This window comes from Haliaeetus leucocephalus, unplaced genomic scaffold (assembly GCF_000737465.1).
Source record: "Haliaeetus leucocephalus isolate CR32 unplaced genomic scaffold, Haliaeetus_leucocephalus-4.0 Scaffold173, whole genome shotgun sequence".
Lineage (NCBI taxonomy): Eukaryota > Metazoa > Chordata > Aves > Accipitriformes > Accipitridae > Haliaeetus > Haliaeetus leucocephalus.
Window position 1 is genome coordinate 4,435,668 of NW_010972609.1, and position 22,876 is coordinate 4,458,543.

General features: G+C 39.9%; 1 protein-coding gene across 1 annotated transcript in view; it reads left to right on the plus strand.

Annotated features, from left to right (window-relative positions):
• The window catches only part of BBOX1 (butyrobetaine (gamma), 2-oxoglutarate dioxygenase (gamma-butyrobetaine hydroxylase) 1), a 33,652-nt gene extending 15,263 nt beyond the window's left edge, over nucleotides 1-18,389 (plus strand). Inside the window, exons 3-7 of the mRNA XM_010563721.1 lie at nucleotides 4,842-5,040; nucleotides 12,978-13,083; nucleotides 15,452-15,648; nucleotides 16,356-16,522; nucleotides 18,176-18,389. Coding sequence (XP_010562023.1) covers nucleotides 4,842-5,040; nucleotides 12,978-13,083; nucleotides 15,452-15,648; nucleotides 16,356-16,522; nucleotides 18,176-18,336 — 830 coding nt within the window. The 3' untranslated portion in view covers nucleotides 18,337-18,389. The remainder of the gene's footprint in view (nucleotides 1-4,841; nucleotides 5,041-12,977; nucleotides 13,084-15,451; nucleotides 15,649-16,355; nucleotides 16,523-18,175) is intronic.
• Nucleotides 18,390-22,876: the final 4,487 nt, after the last annotated feature.

Genomic DNA, 22,876 nt, shown 5'->3' on the forward strand with positions numbered 1-22,876 from the left:
CGATGTTCATCAAGTTCAACAATGTAGTTCTGGGAGCTGAGGGTGAAAGTCTAAGGCAAACAGAGTTTGTCACAAATCCTACACCTTCTAGCTGAAAGGCTGACAGTTTTGAATGGCTGGATGAAAGCGCCACGCAGAAAAGAAACCTTATTTACTTGCATTAAAAAGAATGGAAATATTAAATAAAAAAAAAACTCAGTACAAATAATAACAGCATTCCTAGGGAGAAAGCAACAGAAGACAAACTACAGCGGGCAGTGCCGCATTGTTCTGGTGAAAACCTCCAAAATCGTACACATCATTACGGGGTGGGTTTGAAAAGACCGTGCTGATGGCAAACTCACTTGGGCGCACGCAAGACTGTACTGCAACCCTGTCGTGACTAGTTATGAAAAGTTTAAATAATTAGACAGTGGGTTACCCTCAAGTGACCCCAGCATGGTCCCAAGGCACGAATTTGAACTCAAGTAACCCCGTGGGCTAATTAGTTGACCTCAAGTAACCCTGTGGGCTAATTGTTTGACCTCAGGTGACCCCCAGCATGGTCCCCAGAGAGTGAGTTTGACCTCAAGTAACCCCGTGGGCTAATTGGTTGACCTCAGGTGACCCCAGTGTGGTCCCTAGACAGGGAGTTTGACCTCAAGTGACCCCATGGGCTAATTGGTTGACCTCAAGTGACCCCATGGGCTAATTGGTTGACCTCAAGTGACCCCAGCATGGTCCCAAGGCATGAATTTGACCTCAAGTAACCCCGTGGGTTAATTGGTTGACCTCAAGTGACCCCAGCGTGGTCCCTAGAGAGGGAGTTTGACCTCAAGTAACCCCGTGGGCTAATTGTTTGACCTCAAGTGACCCCAGCATGGTCCCCAGAGAGTGAGTTTGACCTCAAGTAACCCCGTGGGCTAATTGGTTGACCTCAACTAACCCCGTGGGCTAATTGGTTGACCTCAGGTAACCCCATGGGCTAATTGGTTGTCCCCAGGCATCCCCAGCGTAGTTCCCACAGCTTGAACTTGAGCTTGTTTACCAGTAGCGAGTTATTCTTTTCTTTTACGTATCACCTCAAGGAACCCCTTTCTTCATTTGCTCTGTCACGTCTTCAGTAAGCAGCGTGGAGCTCTGCTCTCCTGCCCCCCCCGCAGCACCTCGCGCGCGCAGTTTTCTTTGGGGAGCACGAGGATGCTGCTGCTGCGTTTGGAGCAGAAGGGTAAAAGATCTCGAGCTCTGTCTTTTCTGTCTGGTACAACTGAATCTCTGCGGCCGTCTGTCCGTGCGTACCTTCACCTATAGCAGTTGCAGATTCAGTTATGTGTTGAAAAGACATCGGCACAGTTTGAAACTTCAAAACAAGGCTCTACTAGACTGACATTCATTGGCAGTACGCATGGCCGAGGATTAGTTCTTAATCACCATCAACACACAGGCAAACAATTAGTCCTTAACAAGCTTGTCCTAAATTAGCCGTGAGTATAAAACAGCAGAGAGCGAGAACCCAGGGTTTAGTCATTGTGTCTTGGAGTTGGTGCTGTGGTATATATAGCTTTTGAGGTGAGGGGGAAAGAGTATTTTTTGGTGAAGGTAAGCCAGACCTGAAGTATGATACCTTCTTTTCTTCTTTTTTTTTTTCTCATTATTTATTGGTGGTTTATTCTTCTCCTTCCACCCTTTGAGAGAATGGGGCACAGCACACCTCCTCTTGACTGAGTTGGTTTCTTTTTGCAACCAGGACTTGCTTTGTGGGTTTTTTCCCAACATTTTTCCTGTTGTCCTGTGGGGTTACTTTGCCTTCAATTAGTATCTTCTCTACCTACTGTACGTGTGGTTTTTTTCTCTCTTTCACTTTACTTCTACTTGTTTCCGATATTTCACGTGTGCTTGTCGTCTTCTTTGTGCTGACTTATTCTGTGTATGTTTTTTCTTAGCTATTTCGTAAAATGCCAATTGCTGATTTTGCTGTTAGAATTTATACCATGCTACAAAATGCTTCCACGCAGTCACTAGTTATATTATTTTAGTGCGCCCGCGTCTGTGTTTAAGCCTTATCTCTTGCCTAACTTTTTTCTACTCTTTGTATGCAACAAAGCCTTTAGTCTTAGGACTTGGCTCACCCTTGGGTGAGTGTGGGCACGTTCCCTTCCTATTTGCCATGAGCCATCCAAAGTCCTGAAAATGAAGAGCAGTGAGAGACAAGTTCTAAATTCTTCATCTTGGTGTGTCTGTATCTCACCTGGAGAAAGGTGAATGTTGCCTGAAATTAGGAGGAATGAAGTGGAAGGCATGGGACTTCTGTCCTGACATAGAAAGGAGGCAGGAAAGGAAAAGCTATTTTTAGGTCCATGTGAAGGGACTGCCTAGCTCTGTAAACATTTGGGCCATTCCTATGGCTCACACTGGAACTGAGAGTTTCTCCAACACAGGCTGGACAAGCCACTCTTCATTAAACCCGCTAACAGGAATTCCTTCTTCCCTTTGTGCTCAAGACCTTATGAGAGAGAAAAAAAATCCCAGTCTTGCCATCTCTACTTGAGTCAAGGTCTCAAAATCTAGGGTTGTCTCGTGGAGGAGGAAGGGAAGAGGACACAAAATAAATGAAGAAGAAGAAAAATAAAAGCAAGAACTTATAAATAACCAGACAGCCCAGAATCCAGGTGCACTCATGCCTTAATGCCCAGACACAAGGGTTTTAGCAAAGCAGAGCAAAAGTACGTGCTGGGAAGACGGGGCTGGCTAGCCTCAGCTCAATTCCTCTCCATCTGCCTGGTGGGAGCCGTCCTCTTCACATCTAGTGCCGCATTTCGGAGGATGCTGGTTTTGGTTGCCAGCGCACACCCAAGAGACCTGCAGTGACATGCCAGGAGTGACAGGCAGCATGTCCTTCTGCAGAGCAGAGGGGACAACCAAGGGCTTTGCCCTAAGACCTTGGCTACAGTAGTTGAAGCTGTGGCTGAATCACCCATCACCTTGCTTTCAGTGGTGACCAGATGCCAAGATCAATGCTGGGGGAGTTGTGTGTTCTCCTCTGGGGATGCCTAATCAGGTGAGGGACGTATTCTGGCACTTAAAGTAGGCAGAGTAGGACTTCTGCTGCCAGCAGTCGCTGTGCCTTCCCACGGCATGCCTGGGAGCTTAGTGTCCCTCTACCCAGGTAGATACATAACAAGCCTTTCCTTTTCCAGGCACAACCTCCTCAAAATTTTAAGCGTGTATAGTTTTGTTGAATACAGGATACTGTAGGCATAACTTTTAGAACTTACTCATGTTGGAAGATGAGATTTGGATTGTGTAGCCTGTCATAAAATGAAAAATCTGCCTAGATTTCATGATCATATTTAATTATTACTTTATTTTGTCACTGTATGTTTATGCATGTCTCTTCTGTAGATCTTTACAAATGGATATAAGGCCATGTTGTCTGACACCAGAGTACATTCTTCCTCAGAAAAGAATACAGTTAAGAGAAAATATTTGGGGTGTTTTCTAGTTATGACCCAGCATTTTAGTTTTATTTCCCCTCTCTGCGTTAGGTGATTTATCTATTTGGGAACTCTCCAGCTGAACTGGAATGTGACTGCTTTAGGATAGGTTATGAAATTTTAAAAAAGCAGTATTAAATCAAAGCCAATAACCATTACAGAACTGTGATACTAGAAAATAGTAATAAGAATTGGTCATGCATTAAAAATCCACATCTATAGACACAAGTGTAGATATACTGTTAGAGAAAGGTACAGATTTAGCAGTATTTGGGCGGCTGTAAATACATAAAAGGATAAGGCTAAGCAGCATTTAATTTTAAAGCCGCATAGATTTTCACTGCTTTTATAGCTTTGGATGATGTGCTGTGCAGCTGCTGCTGGTTTGAGGGGACAAAAAGCAAGAAGGGAGTAGCAAAAGGTCTGAAGGAAAACCAGGCTCAAAATCCCTTTCCATTCTGCCTGCAAGTCTATACCTGCCTCTAAGAAATGGCTGCAGGTTTCCACTTCTGGTATCACAAGGTCTATTCAGCAAGCAAAGGTCTGACTATGGCATAGCAGTTCTAACACTCTTCTATTGTCATATGTTCTTAGAATCAATTTAGTTTGAGCAATGAGCAAGAAGTTATGTCATGCCCAATCTTTCCATCATTTTCTTTACCTTCTGGCAGTGCTTGGATTTGTTAACATCTTGGGCTTTCCTTTGCATCTTCCTGAAATAAGATAAATGCTTGCAAAAAAAAAAAAAAAAAAAAAAAAAAAGAAACCTGCAGAGGAAAAGAGAAGGAATGCAGAATTTAACACAGTTGGGTATGATTTCATGAAGACAAATCTACAAAAGAAAATTGATTGGTCACTGATGCAGTTGATATAATTACTCTGCTTCTAAGCTGTTATATTGATGTGTGTCTTCTCCTGTTCCTTCATCAGGAATACAATCTTTTCCTTATTGTATATCTATACAGCAAACTCTCCAAGAGAGATCTCGGGGTGCTCCATGGTATTTTACCCTAGACAAGAAACTTTCAAAGCAGTCTTAGTTTCAAGTTTTCACTCTTGTGGGTCACCAGTTCAGAGGGAAAAATGAATATGCACATTTCTGATGTGCTGTTAACAAAAAAATATCCCTTTCAAATGGTCTTTCATTCAACTTCTGAGTTAAAATTTCTTTACTGCAGCGTTTTGCTGAATTTCATCATAAAGATTGCTTGTTACCCATGCAAACTCAGGGACCCAGTTTCAGGTGGTTGACTGCAGGATTGAGGGTGTATTCCCAAATGCATAGAAATCCTATTAACTTCATACTTCAACTATGTCCTGAGCTTTGATGCTAAAACAGCTCAGCACTTATTTCCTTTTCCCTTTCAGAACGCCAGTACTGGGGCTCAGACCTGCAACTTCCCAAAATACCTTTTGAAGAAATCATGTACGATGACGAAAGTGCGTACAAGTGGCTGTGCACCCTAAAGAAAGTAGGAATTGTGCTGCTAACAGGAGCTGCTACTAGGCAGGGAGAGTTGGTTAAACTTGGCCACAGGATTGGGTTCCTGCGTCTCACTTTTTATGGGTGAGTTTGGTTTTTAATATCCTTGCTTTGCCAGCTATGTCATCACCCCTAATATATTTCACTTCAGCTTGCTGGACCTCTTTTGTGGATTCACTTATTAAAACAAGGGGAAATTTTTTCTTCTCTGCATGTTAGAAAATGTGGTGTCAATATTCTGTAGGAGAGGATTGTTTTGCTATCACAGGCAGGGTATGTAAAGAGCATCAGCTATGACATCTGCTGAGAGAAGGAAAAATGCCTGAAAACAGATGATGTCAAATAAAAGGTAACCACAAGATAGCTGTACTTATCTATACCCCAGAACAAAATAAAAAAATCCCTAATCCAGTCCCCTTACGAATAGAGGAAGTTATCTGTACTGAAACTCTTTCTTAGCCTGATTTCGAGCCATGGAAATGGGTAAGACTTAGATGACGTTATTATGTCTCTCATCACCAAGAAGATGGGCACAGTACCCATTTCTCTGCTTTCAACTGAGTCTGCTCTGAAAAGCTGCAACCAGTCCCAGAAAGCATTTTTTTTAGACTGCTTTTTTTGCAAAAGTAAGAGCTTAGCTGGCAGTGTTGCAGGATCAACATCATCCTGTTGATGCCAAGAGGTGGTAAACTGAACCTCTACCTCCTCAAGCCCCTACTAGGCGAGCAAACGAATGATGACGGTAGCTCATGTCTTTCTGAGCTGAGTCGGTGACCTCCATCTAGCTAAGGACAGGAGTAGCGTTATTAGCTAACATATTGCCCTGTCCCTCACCCCCAGCTGTTGGTATAATTTTTTACAATGCATATAAAAAACCCTATTATTTGGATGTGTGCTTATTCTTTTAAAAAAAAAAAGGCAAAAATAGATAGTAATATTTAAACATACTTGTTATTTCTTGGTGCCTGAGTAGCCACCAAAACCAGAATGTTCAGAGTTTCCCATCTGAAAAGGTCCCTTCTCCCCCATAATAGAACAAAAGATAATAAAAATTATGGCAAAAGTTCTCCTTCACTTAGATTTACCTCTAGTTCAGAACATAAGCAAACAAACCGTGTGGGTAATAACCAGTGTCTCCTCCTTTGTCTAAAAAAAAAAAAGCTAAAATAAATAGAATTGGGAAAAAAAATTCAACCTTGGCCAGAAAGATCACATTCCCTCAAGACTGCAGGTCAGAAAGAAAGATTTTCTGCCCCTTAACACTCCTACGTGAAGGCACATAGGAGCGCTGCTGGAATATGCAATGCAGGTGAGGTTGGTAAAAGCAGCACTGTGAGACCAGGAAAAATACGTTAACTTAGAATGTTAATTGTGAGGCGAAGGGGAGGAAGGTGAACAAAAGGTCCCTTCTTCAATCTGTGATGCTTATTAAGACTTACTGTTACATCTTCATTTTGCAAGTATTGTTCCATCATCAGCTATAGAAAAAGATGTCACTGATGCTGCTGGCTTTTAGATTTAGTGAACAATTTCTAAGAGGCAGAAAAATAGCTGTTGTGATATACTAGCAACTTCTAGCAGCATACAAGTTGCTTCTGACCCAATCTCCATCCTTCATTTTTGTTTCATTTATGTTGGAAGTCAATCTGTTTGTGCAGAATTTTTCCCCATGCTTCAAATTGGGAAAGCTGGCTCAAGGAATCTTCTAGAAATTGGCAGAAACTGAAGTGAACTCACAGCATGTAGAACAGCCTGTGAGAATGGCATTCTAAAATCTTTTTTTTTTAATTGTCTTCCAAAAAGAGGGGATATAGAGAATAACTACTTTAAAATACTATTAATATTATGAAGGTTTTTTGTCGGTTCCAGCTGCCATGTTAAATATGTGTAAAGCTTTAAAGGGAATAACATATAAATGTACTAGGGTAGTTAAGATAATGTACTTTCATTAAGGTGTGGTTTCCTCTTTCTGCTTACTGTGCCAGAAGGAAAAGTGGTTTTCAAAGTTCACTGGGGTTCAGTCAGGTTAATCCTACTGAAATAAAGGGGAGCAGAATCCCCTGCTTGACTTGGAAACCTCATCCAGTTCTAAGAAACATTTTCTACTGCTAAAACCATTCCTAATGTCAAGCACTTCTATGGTCTCAATTTAAAACTTGCATCATTATGAAAATACTACTGCTTTCCATTTCTGTTTTGATGCGATCCTAATAACAGATAACGAGGAGATTCTTAGGGGTATCCAATCCTGATCATATCTGAGGGTGTTTCACAGCTTTCCTTGGTATCTGAAGGATAAAACATTCATTCTGTTTGTATCCAGACAGCTGCACAAGCGTTTTGAGTTAGGAACGAATATAACAAAAAAATGTTGGTTCTTTGTTAAAGCATACCACTAAAAGAAAATATATAATATCTCCAAAATACCTCAGGGGAGAGGAAAAAAAAAAAAACATCAAGAAAACTAAACAACAACAACAAAAACCTGCCAACCCATACAACCCCTTCAATATATACCATGGATTAGTGTTTGGGTTACAACAGAACCTTTAGTTGCTTTCCTAAGTTTCAGGGATGAGGAACAGGATCTAGAAGAAGTTTGCAGATCCTAAAACTGGAAATGATCTTTAAATCTTCTAGACTAATGTTCTTGACATGGCAGCCCACTGTTTCACCTCTTGTCCATCTGCTGAGCCCTGTAACATGTTTTTCACCAAGGCATTCAGAAGTTTTTGATATTTAACTCAGCAGCATTTTAAGATAAAAATCTACCATTCTGCCTGGTACTCTGTCAGTTCTTAATCATCCTTGCTGTTTAAAATAACTGCCAACTGTCTGTTTGAAACTGTCTGCAACATCCAGCTTGTGATAACTCTGCTATATTTGAGAGACTAAAAAGTCCCTTACTGTGTAAATGTGCATTAACTGTTAGGATATACTTTCCTTGTCTAAGTTCAGCTAACAAGAGGTTCAGACTGCCCTAGGGAGACTTGCCAGTTTATCAGTTGTCATCGGAACGTTTGGGGTTTTTTTCCAGTTGAAAAAAGTTAGTCTTGCCCCTCACTGACTCTTCCCTAATACAATTATAAACAGTAATGATTATTAAATGCTTCACCTTATTTGAAGTCAATTTGAATTATTGTTTACTCTCTTTAAGGATGGTTTCAATAAAAGTAATTTGTCTGGATGAGTTCTGAGTCTTTGAGAGAGAGAGAGATATATATAGATATACATATATTTAGAAGTGTTTTAATGCATCCTACAAAGAACCTCCTGCCCATTAATGTTCCACACAAGATCAAGATTGAAATGTGACCTTGGTCCACACCATTTGAGCAAATAATGGTTAGAGCTCCTTTCACTGTTTAAATCAGATTTACTATTGGTGTTGATTAAACCTTATTTTTATGTTTCCTTAAGTATTAGCATTCACAATAAAGGAAGGATAAAAGGCTGTAAATCTTCTAGCTTTTCTAAAACCTATTTGTTAATTCATGTATTTATTAGGCTGCAGAAAGAGGGTTTCAATGTTATGGAAATTTTCCAATTACCTATGAATTCTGCATTTAAAAGAAAACATACTTGGTTAGTATATTCGGTTTAGTTGTATTTTGGTTTTTTTTTTTGCTTTTTTGCTTTTTAAGCTGAGCTGTTGTATTTGAAAATCTTGAAGTCTGGTTGACATTTTCCCAGTTGAGCCACCATGGTTAGATTTAAGTCATTTGACAGTTGCTAATTAGTTTCTGTGTATGATTGGGTCGATCTGCAATATTAAATGAAAATCTGAAGAGCATAAGGTCAAAGGGAGCCTGACATCCAAAGACCAGTTTTGCAGACTAGTCTGGGTTTCAAGTAACAAAAACCAGCTCTGCCACAGGGTGAAGTCAACAAGCTACGTACAGACCAATGTCCAGCTCTGTACAAAAGAGTGTATGCTCCAGTGCTAAAGGAAAGGCACGGTTATAAAAGGGGTACGATGTGTATGATACAATGTGCATATTAGCAGAGCCAAGACTTTTGGGGGAAGAACCAAAACTGTTGAAAACACTTTTTTTTTTTTTTTTCCAGAATATGTTGCCAGCTTGCAAGGAGAGAAAGTAACTGTATACACAAAGGCAGCTTGCTCTGGAGTTCAGAGCCAGACTCAGTGAGCTGATTTGGGGCATATTGCTTATGTCTTGGCTTTCATTTTTCCAGTTCAGAGATCAGATACTATTTAGTTGTCTCCAGGATGCATTGAAAGGATTCCTTTATTAAGGCCATACAGTAAAAGCAAACATAACACTCACAGTAATACAAATGTAAGCTGCCAGAACTGTACAGCACAATTATCCTGCTGAGGAGGTGTACAAGGTGAGTTTGTTACCCAGACAGATGAACCTTGACCCAAAGTTTACTTGAGTCATTAGAAGGATACTGCCTGCCCCTGCCATTGAGTTTTTCTGGCATTGGATGAAGTCTATGGGAAACATTTTACAAAAGCAATTATCACACGTGTGCGCGTGTGGTTTGCAGGCAAAACTGACAGACTGCTTCTGAGCATTGACTTCTCAATGCATTGTCAGGAGTTGTCAGTTTATCTTTTATCTCTGTTTAAGAGGAGTTTCTTTAATTGTGAAGGCTGTATATAGAAAGTTGGGTTGCAAAATATTAAACCTTTTCAAAAGAGTTGGCCTCCATTTTGCTGCACAGCTATCATCCAAGTCTCCCTCCTCCCTGGGCACATGCAAACATGTTACAGCCCGACATCTTCAGCAACGTTTAGCTGCTCTCATCACCATACTGGTGATGATAATGCTTTGAATTTGAACTGCTTTGAATTTTTTTTTTTTAATGACTCCTTAGACCATGTTTGTTCCTTAAGAACTCTGCTGGGAGCGGGGGGGGGGGAGTGGGAAGAGAGAGCAAGGAAATCCTAAAGTACTACAAAATACAAGCAGGATCACACATAAACTTTGTATTGTTACCTGTAGTGGTTTAAGAAATTATCCATGAAGTATTTTAAAAAATTAAGTCCCAAAACTAGTTTCAAATGTTTTCATACAGCTGTGTGTGAAGTGGTAGCATGCTAAACATATCCGAAAATAGGGAACTGTATTCAAACAGCTTAATAACCCAGTGTTTGCTAAATGTGTAAATGTGTAATTCATCACACGAAGTCCTGAAAAAGACTTTAATGGGTTTGGGTTATTTTTGGATATTTGGGGAGGTGTTTTATAAGGAACAAGTTTGGTGTTTGTTTGTTGGGGTTTTGGGGTTTTTTTTACCATGTATAGCTGGAACCCAGCCTAAAAATATTCTAGAGAAGAAAAGAATTCTTTCCCTGTAGTATCTTTTCTCCTAATTTTACCTGTTTTGTTTTCAGCTATAGTTATTGTAGTGCCTGGTCTTGTTGCTCTTACATATTTCTCGTAGTAGCAGAAACTCCATTGAGTTTTCAGTCTTAACAACAGACTTAGAACAGTATTTTACAGTCCATCTCTTCACCTTTAAAACAGAAGTTCATTTCTTACTGGCATCCAATTCTGAAGTGGCTTTTACAACTGTAATAAAATAATAACTTTGGGTAATTCCCTTGCTATTTCACTAGCAGCCAAATAGAAGGCCTACCAAATATTATAAATAAAAGGATAAATCTGGAATTGGCAAGCTTGCCAAATAAAACATTACCTCAACAGGGCCACGAATTTTAAACTGAAATGTAACAGCAATGAATATAACCCTGACACATGGAAAAACAAAAGCCTTTTTTCTTGTCTAGATGTCTGGTACATGCTGCTTAAAATGTCATTACTGTCAAAGGTGGACTGTGTCAGTCATATAACAACATCAAGGGGTTCAACCCTTTTAAATTAACCTTTTTCTTTACATTACGGAGGCACAACTCCGTTAGCAAGCTCTCCAGTCGTACCACGGTTCATTTCTCCAACTCCTCATGCCCTCGACCTTGTGCTCCTCCCCTGTTCTGAAGCCTTGGCCAGGGCTTGGGGGGGCAGGAGGGGCGTCCCTGGGGGTCCCAGTGCTCCCACCTGCACCTCCCAGTGGGCTTCAGCTGCAGGAGAAGGATACGGGTCCCAAATCTCTTATGAATGAGACTTGGATGTTTAATAAAGGGCAAGACCAGGTGATTCAAGTGTGGCTTCAGTTCCTGGTGCAGGGGTTTGCCAGGCTAAGGATGTAAGAGGCAGGCTAGTTGTCTGCTCAAGGCGACTGAGACCACATTGACACTTAATGCAAAAAATTGCTACACCTGCCTGGTGCCAAATTTCCTCCTCTCTCAAACAGCCTGAGCAACTGATATTGAAATCTGTCCCTAATTACGAAACCATAAACCATTGAACTCTGCTTTGCTCTCCCTAAGGGCCAAGAGTCCTCTGCCCTTACCCACATTTTCTTCCTTTACTTCTGTGCCTTCTCCCCACGACAGAGTTGATACTTCAGCTCGGTTAAGACTTTGACAAAGTAAGGTTGATTTTTTTCACATTTAGCACTGAGGTCCCTATTAACATCTCTGACTTCAAGCCAGTAACTTGAGCGTTGACCGAAGCTCCTTGCGTGGAAGGAAGCTCCCGGTGACCAGCTTTTCTTGCAAAGCGTACCAGCACGAAAGCACCGACTGCTTCTGCAAAACTTTACAATGATTTTATACAGTACTACCATTCCAGCAATTGTATATATTGCATATAAATGAGACAATTAAAATACGTTAAATTGGTTTAGATCCATCAAGCGACACGGGAGCCTTTTAAAAGAAAGATACAGTGAACCTAGCTACCTTCAACACTAATGACAAGGACGATATAACAGGCTATTTTTTGGCTGTAAAATTGGGAACTACGGAAGTGTGGTTGAAATTATCATACTTGAGTACTGAAGTCATGTACTGATGAATATGTGCTGTACCAAATAATAAAAATTATTTCTCCCAGGCAGTTAAACACATTTGCCAATATTCAAGGGGGTTTTCCCCCTAGCAATTTCAGAAATTTAGTTTTAGCATTTTGCATAGTTTCTATACTAAATACCACTCCTAGAACAAAAGTGTTTGTATACTCTATGTAATCGTTTTGGTCTGCGTGTTCTTTAGCCTATTTTCTTTTCAAACTATTATTAAGAAGTAATGCTAGACACACACCATCTGAAACATAATATATGTGGTCTTCAATCACGTGAACTCTGTACAAATAAAACATGTGGTTCTTGGTCTGAAATTCTCCTGCATGGTGTGTCACTCGAAACAGATTTTGATTGTGCTGCAACGTGATACATTCATGTCTTTGTCATATAACTAAGACTTTTTTTTTTCCTGTGGTCATCAGTAAATTTTCTTACTGAATTTTGTCAAATTTCAAGGCAGAAACTATGTAACAAAATAAATGGGGGTAGTTCTCAGAAAGAGCATCAGAGGAAGGGAAGAAGTTACAAAGTCTTCCATCAAGACATTTTCCTTTAGCGGCAAGTCTTCAAGTTACAGGAAAGATCCCCCTGCAAAGGATACTCTGTATTTTCTAAGGTCATAAAGCTTTAAAAATAATTCGGGGAGAAAGTAACGTAGCTTTTAACAATTTCATATTTCATTGATAATGCGCTCCACCTAGCAGGGGAAAATGGAAGTTTGATAAAAAGAAATGGGCCAACTTCCACTCCCTTTTTCTGAAGCCTCAGAAATAAGATGATGATTTATCCTAGCAGATACCTCTTGGTTAGTGTCTTCAACGGATCTTTGCATTCAGCGAAGTACTGCCACTGGGAAGCCATCGTTCTTCCAGGTACCGCGCTGCGGCCAGGTGTCCCTTGGCACTCTTCAGTTTCTAGCCTGAATCTAGGACTGCTGAAATAAGCTGCCTTTGCTGGGGTGGGGGGACACTGCTAAATCATTATTTCCTTATAATTCTACAATATTTTCATGTTCAAAGATGGACTGACTCTTTTGTACTGTCATTTCAGAGTTTCAATGTATACTGTCTGGCATGCTGGCTGGCTGTTTTAACATGTTTTCTCTTTTCCCTTTCATTATAAAGACCAACTTGGCAAGTGCAAGACAAAGCAGATGCTAACAATGTGGCTTATACAACTGGGAAACTATGTTTTCACACCGATTACCCTGTTCTGCAGCATCCACCTGGGGTAAGGTGAATCTGCTGACTTTTTCACAACACAAAAGGGGAAAGGGAAATGTTCCTATAGCGTGAAATATGGTTAGCATTCAGTGACTCCGAATTTTGTCTTAAAAGAGCAACGTAAAAATAACGATACATTAATCTGCATGTAACAGTCTATATACACATGGGTATGCAATATATACATTCTGATGTGTGTTCTGTATAACAAGCCCATTATGTGTCCTGTAATTTTTAAATGGAATTCACATATGTGAGAAAACATTAGAGTCCTGTATGTGTTTTTGGTACTGCTTTCGTTACATTCAGAAAGTTAGGTGTCTAAATGCTGTAGTCAGGTTGACATTTTAGGACTCATCTGTTCACCTCAGGAGGGGAACGTGTTAGAAGAAATATGATTAAGAAGTTAGATTCTGTTTTCTGTGAATGGATTGAAGTTAGACACTTACTTGCCCTTTCATAATAGACAAAAAAAAAGGGGCATTCTGAAAAGCTGGACAGCCACCACAGAAAATATGTTTTCACTTAGTCCTTGCCATATCAAAGTCTAATCCACAGAGTTCACCAGAGAACTGGAAAGTAGTAGAAACAGGTACAAAGGAACAACGATAACCCTGGAAAAGCTGGCATCTATAAAATTGCCCCTTCTAATGTTGTGGAGTACTTTGTATCAGTTATTTCTATAATTAGACAAAAAGCCAATGTGATTTATCCACAAGTAAGTACAAATACTTCACACTAACATCACCTTTTATAATCATTTAGATACTGTTCGTTAATGTGGAATAAGAATGGAATAGGGCTTCATTAATAGCGAGCAGATATGAATTAGCTCACTGTCTTGTCTGTGCCAGAGCTCACACTCTGCTATGAAACATTAGAAAAAAAGCATAACCTTTTTCATTCAAACATGCTTGTAAGAAGTAAAAGTATTAAAGCACATATTGAATTATTTTTGAACATTGTCCTCAATGTGCAGTTTTCTTCATTTATCTAGTTATTACACAATATTTGAATTCTTAAGATGTATTCATTACAAATATTTGAAGAAATGTTTCTAAATGGATGATGATTAGTTTCAGAACTGTCCCATAAAAATAGCTTTAGGATTTCCTGGGTTTTCATCTGGCAACTATTTTTCCAGGAGATATCCTGATTTAAAAAAAAAAAAAAAAAACCTACCGATGATTAGATCGAGCAGATACATCATCTCTCCAGAACGTAAAGCTAAATTCTCATTTGAACTAAATTCCCCCTTTGAACTTTTCCAAAGTCATTTACCATGAAGTACATTACTGCAGCCCTCCTTAGCAGTGCCAAGCTGTGCTTGCCCTGCGCAAGGCTGGCCGTGACCACAAAGGAAAAAAGCTCGTGGCCTTGTGCTCCCTTCGGTGGGAGCCCTGAGTCCTCCCCACAGCTTGTTGGCCAAAAGGAGCATGGCAGGAGGGGGGGAAGCTGCTTCATCAAATGAATAAACTACCTTACGTCCTTTCTAAACAAGTCCCCCTTCTGCACTCTTGGTTATTTCAGTGTCCCCTTTCATCACCATCACCAAGGACCGCGGGTCCAGCTGGTGAGGACATTCTGGGGCAAATGCTGTTCTCTGCTCCTTTTTCTCCTCCTGGGTTTTTTTGTCTCTTTTTTTTTTTTTTTTTCTCCTAGTGGTCTCAGAAATAATAATTCACCATCATGAACGCTGTTACCATTAGTGTGACAGATGTATTTTGTGTTGTTTGGCTGAGATGAACGCTTACACTTTGTGTGATGCTGGACTCCCTAATCCACGGGGATTTTTACCGCCTATGTCAGTAGCTCAGATTTACACTGGGGCAACCGAGAGCCCAGTTTTCTGCTCCGTCTTATGCCTTGGCACTTTCACTGTGAGGTGAAATGAAACTGTCTTAATCCTGCTTTATCATAGAGACACTGGGCCTGTTGCCTTCAATGACAGCCACCTTTTCCCCCTCTGTGAGCAGGTAATTTACAGCAGGTTTTGTTTCTGCAAGAGAAAGCTAATCCTCCTTGTTGAGATAAGACTGCAATGCATTTAAAATTGTATGGCTGCTACCAAAAGGGACTCAAAGGAAAGAGGCGAGACCAGAGCTTTGCAGTTGACTCGCAGGTTGCAAGCATTAGAAGATATCCCAAATGGGATGGATTTATGAATGCGCTACTTTAATTTGCTGCCTTTGTGATAGCGGTGGCAGAGGGCTGTGAAGCTGCAGTGATGGGAACTCAGTCTTTCACTGAAAAAAACCCCAAACAACCCCAAACCAACCAAAAAACCAGAACCACAGATATGAGGGAACTGATACTAATGAACTGTTAAATATGCAGGCTAATTCTTTTTGTAATGAGATGTTAATTAATTCCAGGTTCAGTTTCTCCATTGTATAAAGCAGACGGATTCAGGAGGTGAAAGTGAAGTTGTAGATGGATTTCACGTATCCAGCAAGCTGAAGAAACAAAACCCTCAAGCGTATCAGATCCTGTCCTCTACTGCTGTAGACTATACAGATGTTGGGGTGGACTACTGTGATTTTGCTGTGCAATGTAAACAAAGGATTATAGAGTGAGTAGTTTCAACAACATCGAAAAATAAACCCCCTGTTTTATGGTGGAGTTCATGTTGGTAGGAGAAGGTGTGCTCCTGCCACCTTGTGGGGAAACACTGGTTTAACTTGGTCTGTAGTTATTTGGGGGTTTGGGGCATTTGGTGTTTGGGTTGGGTTTGGTTTTTTGGTGTGGGGTTTGTGTGGGGGTTTTTTGCCGGCGTATGACTTGCTCTGTGCTTTGTACCGCCACAGCACAGTTTTCCTTGTTTTGCCACACTAGCAAGAAGTGGTGATAATTAGAGCAACTCCTAGGTAGAGACACAGGTTAACGGCAGCTGGATCTGTTACTAAATTCCAGCCGATGTACATCTGTATCGTGCCAAAGAGAGGTCACAATTTGAAGCATTTAGATTAAGAACTATATACTATAAAAAGATCAAATGCAAATGTTAATAATCTCTTCTGCATTTAAAAACTTTATGATTCTACAATTAAAGAGTATAGTACATAGATTTTTGAGCAAATTAAGCGTCTACAGTTTCTCCTGATTATTCCCTTTTCCTAGTTAGGCTTAATTATCAAAATACAACCCAATAACAATCTGAACTTCAGTACAGAAACATACTGAAATTCCAGCAGCAGAGCTCAGTTGTTGTTTAACCATCTTAAAATGTTTCAGTAACAACATAATACATTCTTTTTCCTTTCCTTCTCTGTTTCATAGCGTGGATTCCAGAGGCCAAGCAGTTCGCATCAATTATAATAATGCAACAAGAGACACAGTGTTTGACATACCAGCTGAAAAAGTGAGGCCGTTTTATGCAGCTCTAAAGGAATTTGATGATTTATTAAACAGCACAGAATACAAGTTTACTTACAAGCTGAAACCAGGTCAGTAAGTTGCTTCTCCTCGCAATGATTTTTTACATGTTTTTCCTAACAGTCAAAACACTTGAGCGTTGTTAGCATTGGTTCTGAGAGGAAATTTCAGTCCTTCTATCACCTATTTTATTTCATACTGCATCATTACATTCATCTCATAGATTTCTTTTGCCATTTTTGTACTACAAAGGGGGGAAAAAAATGGTGGGGCGAATAGAGTCTATCTATTGATTAGTCCAATGTATCTTTATACTACATCAAAACCCCATACCGTATAGGAAATTGTAACTTGTCATATCAATAGCACTACAGATGGGAAATATCATGTGTAAGACTGCTGTGCCAACCCAATTCACTGTCTGGTCATTAAATGGTGCACAATCACATGCTTTTTCCTCTGCTTCATTTGATGCAGAGTACGGATGTTAAGCCAAATGATCCATCTCTCTTTATGACACTTTAATTTGTTAGTGGGACACCTTCCCAATGGCTGCAGGAGTTGCAAAACATCTAGAAGATGGTACAGATGCATAATGCGCATAACGCTGCAGGAAGCTGAACAGCTCCGTGGGGAATTTGGTTATTGTCTTTGCTTAGACACCGAATGCCAGCATAATGCTGGATGAATTACCGAGGGTCACTGCTGCTCTGCTGCTTTTTCTGGGTGGCCTGTGCAAGACATCTGGAAGCAGACTTGCAGAAGTGCTCTAAACTTCAGCTAGAGTTGTACAGGGATGTGTTTTGAGCATAAAACATGCTGCAAAACTGCCCTTTACTCTTTAAAAGTCAGTCTGTGCATATATTTTAACTCATTTGGCCTTAATTTCTGTTCTTTCCAGCTCCCATCTCCCCAGCTATAAAATAAAGATATGAATAGTCCCTCATTTTTCAAGAGATTTTACAAAAGTAAATTCATTAGTGTATCTGACTGCCTCAGGTACTATGATGATAGAGTCTTTAAAATGTCTATGAGGAAATGAATCTCTCTCTGTTGGGAACATGCAATAAAATAATTTATAAGATCACATAATAAATGGTAAAACAAAGTACCTCACATTACATTAGTACCATCCATCCCATCAATTAACGCACCAAAATGGTGGTAGAGGGGAGGGGGAGAAGGAAAGAAAGATTATAAGGTTATTTAATTAGAGATTTATCATAACAGTGGCACACAAGGGAGAAAAATTAAAATGGCGTGCTATCTTTAATTATGTGGTTTCCTAACTTTCAATGGCTTGACTTTGTTCTCATAAAATTCTTTTAACAGGGATGGTAATGCAGGATGAGTACAGTACAAATAGTACCAGACTGATCAAATAAAACTCATCCTAGTGGCTTTCACCCTTTTTATCATTTTGGTGATTTGCTGTAGTCGCCTTTCCCCTCAAGGCCCGCTTTTCTCAGCGTGGACTCCCCTGCCACTCCGCTTTTTAACTCCTGGTTGTACAAGAAAAGAAGCAGAGGCCAAAAGGGACCTGCCCTCTCTGGTTGAGAATGACCAGCTAAATTAAAATTACTGTGCCGTTGCTGTGTATCTCCAGCTGAGCTACTTGAAATTCTTGCTCCCTAACTGTTGATATAAATTTACCTCCATGTTATCTGTTTGAAGGAATCGGCTATAACACGCCAAATATTGAACTTTGTGCAATCTCATTACAGGAGACATAGTGACGTTTGATAACTGGCGCGTGCTTCATGGTCGCCAGAGCTACCAGTCGGGATCAGAAGTGACTCGTCACCTGGAAGGTGCCTATGCAGACTGGGACGTGGTCATGTCAAGGCTCCGGCTCCTCAGGAAGAGGGTCCTGAATAAGGACTGAGCTTTCTTCTAACTAGAATGAGCAAAATCTAGATTGTCTAACCTCAAAAAAAAAAAAAGGAAAGAAATAACCATGTTTTCTTGTCAGAAACTAACATCACAAATATATTTTTGCGTTCCGTAAGCTAAGAAACCTGTTGTTCATAACACTTTAAGATTTATCTGTGCCCTGGTCCTTGAATCTATAAAATGCATTGCTACCTCTGTCAGTTTATTTGCTTTTTAAAATCAGGGTGCAAAATGGCTTGAAAGATTATCACCTTACTGGGCTGACTGGGTATCACAATGCCTTCCTTTGCCTCCACAAATGTACATGCCCTCCCTAGAAAGCTTGGAAGGCAGCATCAAAACAGAGCTTAAAGTATTGCTTAGTAAAGGTTTGTTATGAATAGCGCCTTCCTCTATTTTCAGAGAGGCATTCTTAGTTGCATAAATCATAACTAAAATTCATTATCAAAATCAACAACCGCTGCTGTGGAGTTATTTTTATACACACACCTTTCTAGGTAGACCTCCACTTTAATATGAAATGTCATTCAATAGATGCTGTATTCTGTATACCCCGCTGTACATGTGATGACTATCACAGCCACAAATAATTTTCCTACATTTCTAAGTCCATAAGCTCAGAAATGATAGAGCTACCAGAGAACGCATCGTATTAATTTTCCTCTGCATTTGGAATAGAAATAAATCTCGGTGTAGAGGTCACAGATAGGGTCAGAAATCCCATCCGATGCTGTGCACAAGCATAATTAATTTCTGCAGGGCAGACAGACTTTTGAGTAAAGTCAGGAGGAGGAATGCTGATGCTGCTTGGCAGCTAGAAACCGCAAAGCACAAGAGGTGGTTATTGACTCCGCACCTGACAGAGAGGTGGCAACTGAACTCGGATCTATTTTTGTTACACCAAATACAAGAGCACACCTCTGATAGACTTGGTCTGCAGGATGTTTTCCTCTAGGTTGCATTCTGAATAGAGATTACGCTATGTAAAAATTACTGCAGCCAAAGTAGTGGGGTTTTTCCCTATATTCAGATGCCAAACTGAAAGAGTTTTAAAATACTTGGTTTTATACCCAACAATATGTCCACGGAGTTTATTTTTCACTGTCCTTATAGCAGCAGAGTTAAGAGGACGCCCTCTCACCGGACAAAAATACTACACCTCCACCCTCAGGTCTGCTCTGTTCAACTGTTTATTTTCAAACTATTCCTTGAAAGTCAAATAAATCCTAGTCTCTTCCTAGTAGGCTAAAACAATACAACTGTAACTACAGAATTAAAAAACTGTAGAATTAAATTTGTTGACACAAAAAACCTTAACATCAGCGACACCCTCACATCAGCTTGCAAACATTTCCGTAGCTTCTACTCATCATTGACAGTCAACAGATATCTCAGCTGAATAATCAAATAAAAATAAATCAGGCTTTGGTTGTGACCTAGCATAGTGCAGTTCAAATCCATTCCTCTTTAGTAAATAGTGAAATGTTTTTATCAAAGCTAAGACATAGCATAAGAAAACTGGCTTTTAGTGGTCGTTTGATTTCCCAGTACCTCCGTTAATAATTAATTTTGGAAACATGAGGAAAGTATTTTTTGCCTTTGCTATAAAAGGGAGAAAGGATGAGGAAACGTTAATACCTATATTCTGTAAGACACCAGCAGTACTGTGCTTTAACTGTGATATTTTCCGTAGAACAATTGAATGAAGATTGCAATTTATAACTTTAAAACAAGACATCTTGGGATTTATACCAATGGTTAATAGGGAAGAGGTATTTTCTGCTTTTATTCTGTACTTTTCTAAAAACTGTTTTATTCAAATATCTGTTTATTAAAAGCTATTATGAAACCGATTACTATTTGGGGCTCTGATCTAATCTTGCACATAAAACATCTTGCACACAGATACGAAGTCATTATTGTCATTTACAAATATTTGTAAATATGATTAGACCTGGATCCATTCAGGTTTGTCCTGTATACTTAACATATAGTTAAAATACAACTAAACCCATAGCTTTGAACAGCTGTGGGGAAAACAAAAACCAAATCAAACCAAACCAAAAATTTAATCAAGGTTCTCAGTGGATCTAATTTTGCACTGCTGGGACTTTCTGGCAGTGAAGTATGCCCTATTAAAAACTCACGCAAGAGATCCCTTGAAGTTCATAACTTTATGCCTGAGATATGTTGTACATCATATACTCGCACGTCCTTGAACTGTCCGTATTTCCCCAAAATATGTAGTATCGATGTTAAATAACTAATAGTAATTTTTAAAAAGGCAGCTTTACAGATCGCAGGTGTATGCCATATACACAGGCAAGACGGGCGGGTGTAGGAGTGCTGTAGCTCCAGGTTCCCAACAGCACAATCACCCTGCTTGCATGCAATTTTCAGCGTATAAATCCTTCAGTATCCTATATAAACATAATTCAAGCTGCTGTATATTCAACAAAGTATTTCACACAGAATGGAGTACAAATAATAATAAAAAGTGTTCATCAGTGGAAATCTGAAGTCCTGCACAAACAAAATCTAATCCCCGCAACACCTCTGTGAGCTATGGCACAATACCCAATTTAACTGGGAAAGGGTCAGACTACCCACGCAAACCTGATGCACAATCATCAAAAGTTATGTTTATGGCTGCAAACCCTCTGCTCAACTTCTCAGATCCAGCTACTACCTATATCACAAAATTTTAATTCTAAACACCTTTGCATATTACTATAGTTGTACTGGGAAATTAGAGTATTTCTGTTACCTATCAGCAAAGTAGATCTGATGACTATACTGATACCTGGTCAGGCTAAATAACGGAGGAAGCCCAAGATGGATTTATTCCCCTTCATCTCCAAATCCGCACCAAAGAATGACATTGCAAAGCTTTCAGCTAGGTCTGGCGTCTGCTCTGCCTGCACGACTGACATGCGCAGGTCACCCAGCGCGGGTACCCCAGCCTTCCCAGTCTGCCCAGCCCAACCTTCTCTACCGTCTTACAGCAGCAAGAAAAACGAGCTGGTAGGAGGTGTTTGCAAGACAGCTCTGAAGAAGCTTTGGGCTGTATCCAGAGGGTGCTAACGGACGTGATTTCACTTAGCTGGTTGTAGTCCAGAAGCTGTAACGCCACATTACCTTTGTGCTGTCCATGATACATCAACTGTCAGCAGCCGGCTGCATCTCGTGGGCTCCCAGCACAGGTGGAGAAACAGGGAAGACATGTATCTGTTTTATTATTTGCAAACACCTTTTCTCTTTTATCCTCTCTTTTTTCTCCTCCCATTGCATTTTGTAACGACGGGCGTTGGATCCGATCCCATGGAATTGTTTTCATGTACAATTTTTAAGATATTTTGTATAGATCAGATTTCCAGCTAGTTTTTAAAGCTTGCTGAAAGCAAACAGCGTCTTGGCCGTATCAGTACAGTCACATCTCTGGGGATCACTTCAGCACAGCTCCTCTTTAGCCGCTGCCGAGCTACCCGCAGCACGTGCCAACTTTTTTTGGCTGGGTGGACAGTAAACTCATGTCCAGAGAGATTTCCAAATGCCTATTGTGGGAAGGAAGCTAGATTAGCTGCCCGGCTTTGCAAGTTGAAATAATTGCTTTATATATGTCCAGATACATCTAACATGTTATGTATGTATATGTAAACACACAGAGGGTCATGTTACCCAGCGGCATAAGCAGATGCAGTCAGGTATTTCTATGCAAAAACACATTTAGTGATTAGGCTCAAACTCCATCGGTACTTTCAGGTTTATGTGCTGTATTCATTTTTACTGTAAGTTAGAGAACTAGCTATACTCATTAGAAGAACGATCATTTTGCGACTGAGTCTTCCTTACTTTAAAATACCTTCAGCTTCTAACTTATTTGTACAAGTTGACAGTGTATAGAGCACATACTTACTGCTGCTTAAAATTCACACTTCTGTAAATTCACAGCAAATTAAATGCAGCCTTTCATCACATGTGCAATATGTTACTCCTGGAAAATATGTATTTATTCTGCACTGTGTTTTTTCTCTGACACAAATCAGAGAAAGTACTTACCGATCTTGTCTCAAATTCTCCTTAAGGCAAATGAGTTTTTATTCTAATCTGCACATTCATAAAGCTAACTGTCAGTTTGGGGCAAGTCCATATTTGAAAGTTTCATGCTAGAAGTTGGAAATCACTTTTGGTAAAAGCTAACATAACAAATATATTTTATACACACATTTTAAACTAACAGCAAAAGATCCCCCCACCCTGTTATGCCAGTCTGGTAGCACAAAAAATATGGTAGAGCCTAAGACTCAGAAAGAGCACAAAAATCCCCTTTAAAAAAAAAAAAATCCACCCCACGCCAATGCAAAAAGGAAAATAAATCACAGCTGCTCATAAGAAACCTATTTTTCTATACAACATCTGATTAAAGTCTAGAAAAGGAAATTTTCAAACCCAGGGAGCTAGGTGATGTAGCTAGAAAACAGCCATAGTACCAAACTTGAACTAAAACATAGACGTGGCAGCTATATGGATGT